The sequence below is a fragment of the Azolla caroliniana genome, unplaced genomic scaffold, assembly GCF_043228905.1.
Source record: "Azolla caroliniana isolate FFs.n. ecotype wild unplaced genomic scaffold, voAzoCaro1.0.p SCAF_21, whole genome shotgun sequence".
NCBI lineage: Eukaryota > Viridiplantae > Streptophyta > Polypodiopsida > Salviniales > Salviniaceae > Azolla > Azolla caroliniana.
Genome location: NW_028230456.1, coordinates 744,803 through 753,648, shown reverse-complemented (window position 1 = coordinate 753,648; position 8,846 = coordinate 744,803). Strand labels below are relative to the sequence as shown.

The 8,846-nt window shown below is 35.7% G+C and overlaps 1 protein-coding gene across 3 annotated transcripts; it reads right to left on the bottom strand.

Moving 5' to 3' along the window:
* Window positions 1-1,076: 1,076 nt before the first annotated feature.
* LOC147850170 (uncharacterized) lies at window positions 1,077-7,446 on the bottom strand. Of its 3 annotated transcripts, XM_087336210.1 has the most exons (9): window positions 7,257-7,446; window positions 6,742-6,925; window positions 5,875-5,961; window positions 5,639-5,766; window positions 4,804-4,900; window positions 4,474-4,551; window positions 4,038-4,263; window positions 2,946-3,169; window positions 1,077-2,260 (listed from the first exon to the last, which is right to left on the bottom strand). In XM_087336210.1, exons 1-9 carry the CDS (start codon window positions 7,376-7,378, stop codon window positions 2,195-2,197), a joined length of 1,212 nt encoding a protein of 403 aa, XP_087192336.1. In that variant the 5' UTR covers window positions 7,379-7,446; the 3' UTR covers window positions 1,077-2,194. The 3 variants fall into 3 exon arrangements, with proteins under 3 accessions (XP_087192336.1, XP_087192335.1, XP_087192338.1); XM_087336209.1 differs by having other exon boundaries at window positions 1,077-3,169; XM_087336212.1 differs by having other exon boundaries at window positions 1,077-3,169; window positions 4,474-4,536.
* Between the last annotated feature and the right edge of the window lie 1,400 nt (window positions 7,447-8,846).

The window sequence follows — 8,846 nt, the reverse complement described above, 5'->3', positions numbered from 1 at the left end:
ATCTCTCTCTCTCTCTCTCTCTCTCTCTCTCTCTCTCTCTCTCTCTCTCTCTCTCTCTCAATAACTACAATTTTGAAACTATGAAAAGGATTGACATGAGGTTAGAGTTTGGCTGCATAGGCATCTATGCAAGATGCCCCCAAGATGCCCCTCGAGTAAAGTTTATATAATATGTGCATTGGCATTTGGCTTCAAAGTTAAATGCACTCTAGGTTAAAGGACAATATAAAAGTACCATGATAACCTCGTAAAGTTTTAACCATTGGTTATTTCCTCCAACAAGTTCAAGAGGTTATAGTCAAGGATACTCTTGATTTTAAGAATGTTGGAAATTCAATGGTTTAAATACTAGTTGTAACATTGTCCGCACCTCTCTATGATCCTTCATTAAAATAAACATCTACAAACATACAACAAAAAAATATCTCTAGCATTTTTACATCTAGTAGACATCAAAATTGGCCTATGCAACAAATTATGATTGCAAATGTGATCAATCGCTTCACATAGTCCATACTAAAACAGAATATTCAGGTTTCCTACATATCAATTATAATGATCTTAATGTAAAGAGAGAGAGAGAGAGAGAGATTGATTTATTATTGACCTTGGAAGCCAAATGGAACCTATCAAACCAAACCAAAATATTTTTTACAGTATGTTGAGAGTTAATAACTACTATGTATGGAAGCACAAGGAAGTTATGAATCATTGCTCTCAAAAGATAGAGCAAGAAAGCATTGAGTTACAAGAATTTCACATATTATGTTCAATGGTGGAATGACCTCAAGATCTATTTACAAACAGTTTAAACCATGAGTAATCCCTTGCCTTGATAATTTAAGTTTCACATTAGCCCACATTTCTTAAGAGAGTGTTCTCATATATTTCCTATGTTTGCGCAATATGATCCTATGGGCCATCGTTTAGTTTTGGTTTTATATATATATATATATATATATATAACCAATAAGGTTTAGTCTTGTTGACCTTAAATCAACAGAAGATTTAATTTGTCTTCACATGGAATCAACTTCAATGGTGTCTAATTCAAAATAACTCATGGAATCATGCATAGAAAGTCACAGAGCAATGTATTAAAAGATGTTGGGACAAAAATATCATCCACTGAAATTAAACCATGCATGGTCCCCACCTAAAACAAATGTGTCAAGGATGATCATCTAAGCCAAGGTCAATGCACAGGTATTGATGGTCAATGCTAGGACAATTAAGAGATGGAACCCTACAAGGGTGATAGCTTGGAGATCACCAAAGTTTCAATAATCTAGCTAGGGCAAAGGTTGAATTCAATATATGCTACAAATAGGATAATGTAATTTTAGCTTAACCTAGTTTTAAGGCATCGATGTATTTATATATATACATATACATATATAGTAGATGGTTGGGAATAAAAGTCAACACTCAATATCCTGTCTCAAGACCTCATGATACTTCTTATCATGCCTTGCACCATCCTGTGGAGAAGACAGCCAACAATATTACCATCATAGAGGACATTTTCAAGCCTTAAAATGTTCAAATATTGAACCGGCACTGCCCGTTTTTGTTTGTAGGAGGCCTGGTTTTGTAAGCCTTATGAAAAATCAGCATTTGCCTGCCAAAGAATGATAGGAATAAAGACATTGCAAGTCCTCCAACATAGTTTGAAAGGTCCATCATCCAACTTTTAATGGTAACATTGTACAAGTTCCCACTGTAATACAACATACATAGCCAACTATTACATCATATACAAGAAGAGTTTGATCAAAAATTTGTAAATTCTTAGGGACATTCTTATGGAATTGTACCAAGTCCTTGTTACAATGGATTCTGAACCTGCTCGATCCATCCATAATTTCACAAATCCTTCAAATATGATTAACAAGACCTGCTTGTCTTACAACATATACGGAAGTGTTCATTCACAAATAATATAAATTTCATACCTTAACTAATTATGGAAATCATCAACTTTGTACAGTTAAGCTCATTTAACATCCAATGGCAAGTTTTGAGGATATATCAGATCAGAAAATCCAACCCTAAATAGATCTTGTCCAATTTTTGTCCATCATGATGAAATGCATCAATGGACAAGTGTATCAAAATGTGGTTCAATTCCTTTCCTATCATCATTCACAATTTTGACACTTAGTAGCAGTTATGTACAAAATGGCTTGGTTCTTCAATTTACAGATAGCAATTTCTCTTCTTTAGCAACATATAGCGCTGTTGGGTGTAGAATAACATGCTGCAGTTGGATAAAAACCCAAACGTTAATCTCTTTCAAAAGTTTCAATCAGACCAATAAATCTGGTAAAGCGAATTAAACAAATCCCAAATCAATACCAGAAAGATAGTGATGCTTTCATGTGAAAATTTTGATCATATAACATGATTAACATAGTAGGTCAGTGGCATGATACATCATGGAAAAGTTTAAACCGGCAATAGAAACACATGGCAAACTAATAGCAACTAAACATATTTCAATGATGACAATACTCAAATTCACATACCAATCTAAGTTTAAATGAAATCAATCTCAAATTTGAATTTGTTAGTAGCATTCATACATTACACCAAACTTACACATAGAGAATATATATCACCATCATATATTTTTGAGTATGGCACTGAAATCACAACTTCAAACCAAAATATTACGTGGATATAAATTTGCATTCATAATGAAAGGAGATCTAAACCCTAAACCTTGTGGAGTTGATAAGTGACTCTCAATGTCAAGAATTTTACTAATGAATGATGCAATCAGGAGTGCCAAATTATGAAAACGTGAGAGAGAGAGAGAGAGGGAGGGAGCATTAAATTTTTGTGTTCCCCACTTGTAGAGATTAAATGGGAGTGATTGGTTCTTTATGCACTGGAAACCTATGTATAAAGAGAGAGAGAGAGAGAGAGAGAGAGAGAGAGACCTTAATTTGAGTTCTATTATATGTGTATGTTGTATGGATTAACTTATCCGAATCCTGTATTATAGCTGGATACGAGAACTCGCTATAATCCTGATCTTCTAAAGTGAACACCTCTTGCCAATTGTCTCCATCATCCTCTGAAATGGAAACTTTAAGAGTAGCTCGAGAACCTGCATTGTGAACGACTACAAGACGACCATCATCGAGTTTTACACCATCGATCCCTGCATTGAAATCAATATTAGTGTCACTTCCTCGCCCTTGTTATTTTTTTATGTGATATAGGTCTATCTTATAATCTGATAGTATTTTTCTGCTGTCATATAGTGGATCCTCATTAATAGACAAATTTCTCATAAACTCCTCAAAAATATGTGATTAGGACAAACGGAAACAGAGACTCACTAAAATTCAAAGCACGTAGAGCACGTAGACAGCAACTAAATTACAGCAATAATTTGTAGATGTTCTTTCTATGAGACATGGTCTGATGCAAAAAACAATTATACCCCTGAGTCCACAAATAGAGACTGGTAAACCTGAAATATGGAAATTGGTAAGTAGTATCACTATTTTGGTATATTTGGAAGCCCAGATGTTTAAAGGTATCCCAAAATGTGACCGAAAAACCTGCCCAGATAATTGCTGTAGTTTGGATAGAGATTGTGCATAATCTCAGAGGATTTTTGGATAACCTAAAAGGTAATACGCAACAGGCAGAGTTATAAAGGTTGGAATTTTCATGCCATATGGGATAAAGGAATATTTTACAGGTGAATTTTTGACAAGGTGGAGTGGTTTTACTAAACACCAAAGTATTTATTTCAGCTGACAGTTAGAATTTAACACGGGGGTAATTACCTATATGTACATATTTCATGTACAGCCTTAGGGTGCTTCTTAATACTAATGTAGTATCTTTCTTTGGAAAAATAAAGTTACTGCAATAATCAATCATCAGCATGTGTAATGCACCAACCTCACTATTGTGCAAAATGAGAAGTCGATGAAATTTGAACTAGAATATACAAGGCTCAAGTAATATAACAAATTTTGTCTGAACCTCTCAAATAGATGAAATGTTTCATTTACCACTATTGGGGCTCTCAAGCTTTGTCGGCAGTGCATAGCTCCATGTTAAACCATTATCGAATGAATCAGCAAAGCAAACCAAGGCAATATCTTCAGAGGCGCGCAGCAAAACACGAATATTCCCTCTTTCTGTTAGGAATGGCACTGGTTGAATAACACCCATTGGTATTTCGGGAATGTAAATAGGCCCATGCTTGGACCAAGTAACACCAAAATCATGCGTAATCTGCAACATTGCAGTAGCAATATTCAAATGACAACTTTGAAGACACCAGAAGGTGGAAATAGCAATCAGAAATGGGTTAGTTGGTCCTAAGATATGAAGAATAACATCTGAATGTATATACATACATACATGTATATATATATATATATGGATAAACTCTTAAATCAATAGCAAGAAAGAAAATACTTATAATACAGAACTAGAACATACCTCCATCCATGCTCCCCATGACATGTAACTCTCTACCGATGATCCACAAAGAAGACTGCCATCCTTCAGTAATAATGGCTGAAATTGTTTTATTTAAGAAAAGCATATGAAAACTCAAAACAATCATAAAATAATGTAAAGGTGTGCTCAAAACAAGTAAGCTTCACCAAGTGCAGTGAAGCATGAAACTTGAATGTTCCTCAATTATTATAGGAAAAGACTGTTGAACTTCCATACCTTTTTTGTTTCTAGAAATCAGTCAAAATTTTCAAGAACCTTTTTTTTGCTTTACATTAACTGATAATAGACCCAATTCACGATTTTCAGTACCTTATTCTTGATGGGCCCCAAAATGCCAGGTGGCAGTTGTTCTCTTTCAGACCATGTCACCCCATTATCAAACGATCTCTTCATAAAGCCACTCCATCTATCAGAAATATGCCAAAACCAAAACAAACATCAGACAGTTTGTGACTCTGTTACAAAATATTGAACTATAACCAAAAATCAAATACATTAATGAAAACTATGCAAATAAATCTCCATTGAAATATCTATGTTCAATGTAGCATTGGATAAACCATTCAGAAAGAGCCCTTGAGGGACACAGGCATACAACAATTAGCAGAAGGGGGGAAGGGATGGAGGGCAGAAGAAAGATTATACTAACATCAGTATAGAGATCAAAGTGGGAAGTGATAGCTCCTCATGACAAAAAAGAAAAGCCCATTAACTTAAAATATAAAGTACACCTAGAATGCAATCGAGTGTGTGAACGAAAGGGCTACCGTAATATTGAACAAGATGAATATAAGAAACAAATTGATCCTAGAGCATCCCATATGCTTCCATCTGAACATTATCCTACTACCTTTACGAAAAGAAAAAAAAGAGGAAAAATAAAGACATATTAACATCTCTAGTAGACCAAACAACGGCTTAGGAGTGCCATCGATATTGCAATTGAAAATATTTTCATTTCAATCAATGCAAAGCAATGGTATCAAATAGATAGATAGCTGATTCATGTCCTTCAGGAGACCTATACGATTTTTAGGATATAACAATGAAAAGCAATAGCATTAGTGTGTGCACTTAAGTACGTGTTCGAAAGTATGTATTTAAATGTTTTATAAAAATTAACAGGAGAGAGAGAGAGAGAGACTTTTGAACTTCAGGCCCAATTTTGTAGAAGATCAATACTTGTCCATCAGGTGTTCTAAAGAGAACTGGATTCCACATAGGCACATCCGGCTCCTCATCAACTAACTTTGGATCACTCCAAATACCTCCCTACATGTTATACAACATTAATTGATACATAAAGAGTTTGTTGAGAAGTTGCAATGTTAAAAGAACTCATTCTAATTCAACCAGTATTAACACTATCAGCTCACTAACCGCATAAAACTGACACCATATCTTTACATCAGGTTCACCTTCATATGTTCCGCCAAAATAAGCTGCAAGAAATACCCCTTTGTCAACCTGAAGTTTACAAGTTCCTACACAAAGCTTATTATCAAATATTACAAGATGGTCTAAACATATTGACTCGTTAATTAACAGATTAACAGCAAGAAAGAAACATGCATGCATTGCAAATAGACCCTCACGGTCTGGACCATAATGTATGTACACATAAGTTCCCTACTTCATGTTTGGACTATAAGGCATATATTCATAAACCTTAAGTCAGTGTTTGGACTATTATGTGTGTGTATATATGCATAAACCTTACATCTATGTCCAGGCAATAATATTTATGCTCCTAAACCAGATCATAGCCCGTGAGTTGAGTAATCCACCTGTTCGTCTATCTTTCTATCCTTACATCCATCTATATTTGCATCTGGCCTGCATCTATGCATTTATCCATCTACTTATCTACAAGTCCTGTACCTATGTGTGTTTTTATCCATCTATCAAACAACCCATCAATCTATCAATCCATCCATCCATCTATGTATATGTATTTTCTATCCGTTTATCCAAAGGAAAAACTTCAAAATGCCCCGTTTTTGTTATTTCCATAAATTTCCTTGCTTCAACCAAACCCCTCTCGGGCAATTATGTGGCATCTGAGAGATTTTATGGTCAACTCATCGACTATTCTCATTTTTGGAGGTTGACCAAGGGCATCCTAACAAAAACTTACTTGGGGAAATAAAGAAAAACTTGGGTATTTTTTAGTTTTTCCCGTCATCAATTCTCTATATATCTATCTATTACTTCCTTAGCAGGGTCAATGGGAGTTCGAGAATATACCTCAACGATCGTAGAAGCATGGCAACTATTGAAAGGAGCATGACCTTGTTCAAATGTATACACTTCTTTCACAAGGCCATGCCTTGCAGGGTTAGAAAGCACAGACTTTCCATAAGAATCATCACTGAATTCCATTGGATTGAGCTCCAATTTGCTTACTTTTCTAGATAATCCTCCATGAAACCTGATGCAAATGAGCCCAAAATAGCAAAAATATGGGCATCCATCAATTTATTTTTCATGGAAATGATCCAAAAAATCTACAGAAACGAAACAAAACAACAAGAAAAAACATAGTTTAAATGACCCATCAATCTATAGTTATCTATCCACGAGTTTTTCTTTATTTCTGCCTAAATGTACTTGCTCAAGCAGCACATATGATTGATAAAATGTGGTTTGACCGGAGGGCATCAGGGGAAATAATGAAAACCTCACTAAGTGTTTCCGAATTTACCCCATTATTTAAAGGCTTTTAATGTGGAAATGAGCCAAAACAAATTGAATTTATTTACCTCTCAACCTGCATTTGAGAAGCTCTAACTCTAAGCGAATCGTTGGACTCCAATAGAAGCACTCTAAAGACGAAGAGAAACCCTAGTACGGAGAGAGCTGCTCTGAGGAGTAAGGTGCCCATCAATCACAATGACATGATCTTCTTCTTCAGTAGGGAGATAAGCAAAACTAGCCTTCATTCAATCAAATATCTCTTGTCCCCCCTCCCCCTTCTCTGGACTGTATGGCCAATGGATGTCCTCCTATCCACTACTAGCCTCTCCCTATCTATGTCTTGGAACATGCTTGTCCCGATTCTATACTCATATGCATGTTTTCGGACATTCGAATAATTGGATTTTGAAACCATGATGGCTCATGTCGAGTTTTGATGGGAAGCGGCCAAAGCTTCTCTCTGTATAGAGAGAGTGCTCTTAAGGTGTACCTACGGCATGGCTTGAATGGCTTGACAATTTTCAGTTCGAAATGTGAACCTTGTGTCAATCAACTTCGTGTGACTTAAAAAAGTTGATTCATTTCTAGCCATACTGATGTTTCCATGGAACGTGGGCAAATCTATTGGAGTGTGAGTGGTCAGGAAAATTACAATGTGTACCAAAAGCATGGTTAAAAAGTGTTTCCATGGGGTGTGGACAAATCCGTTAGTGATTGATTGATCTTTAAACCATTTTTTTTGTGATGTGTACCTAACGCACGGTTCAAAGTGTTGGCCAACATCAATTAGAAAAGTGAAGCTTGCGCAACTCATTGAAAAGGTGAACACTATCCCGAATGGTCTAACACGTATCCATGCGAAGTGTCGTCGTTACCAATCGTGTAGTTCAAGTTGGATTTAGGTCATAGTTCTACATGGTCTAAGAGAGGGCCTTGACATCTCTCTATTACTAGTTGAGATATTGAATTGAGGTCCTAACCTTGTTCATGCATGAGATCATCATACCGAGCCATTTTGACTTTTATGGCTTTCATCTTCTGTAGATTTTTTGTATGGGCATATATCAAAACAACACTTGTGCAATTACTCAAAGTGGCGTTAGAGTCCCTTGAGAAAGTTTGAATGAGCAAGATTTTAACTATTTAAAGTGTGACCAATTGTTTATGTATCATTGAATGTTACTCATTTTCCATTACCAAGCACAACTTTCTACACCACAACAATGTTGAGCTTGCTCCATCCGATTTATGCGCCAGTAAGGTAGTGCTCATCTCCCCCTATCTTCAGCAATGTACTCCACCATTAACATTTAGCGAGAAATTGAGGTATTTGAGAACGTAGAGGTAAGTCAATTTTTCATTAACTTATTTAGCTAGTTTCAAATCTCACTACCCTCCGTAATTTGTTGCACTTTAGATATGCTTGATATGCACTTCTCATGGATTTTGTGAGAATATTTTTGCTTAAATTGTCCCAATTACCCATCAAGGTGCGAAAAGGGAAATTGTCAAGCAAATTTTGGGATACCTTATATAGTGTTGGTTAGTTATGTGAAGTGAAATTGGAAAGTTGCATTTGGCATTGACTTTTATGAGCCAAATTTGTTGTTTTCACTCCTTGGGTCATGGAGCAGTTGAATTGGTGAAGCCATGTC

Bases quoted from the DNA above. Each gene is read 5' to 3' on its own strand.
- LOC147850170 (XM_087336209.1), bottom strand. From the start codon at position 7,378: ATGGGCACCTTACTCCTCAGAGCAGCTCTCTCCGTACTAGGGTTTCTC. The intron at 4,901-5,638 runs GTCTCTCTCTCT...TATTTCTGATAG, and splicing joins ATTGGGCCTGAAGTTCAAAA to ATGGAGTGGCTTTATGAAGA. The intron at 3,170-4,037 runs GTAAATGAAACA...ATTTCAATGCAG, and splicing joins GCTTGAGAGCCCCAATAGTG to GGATCGATGGTGTAAAACTC.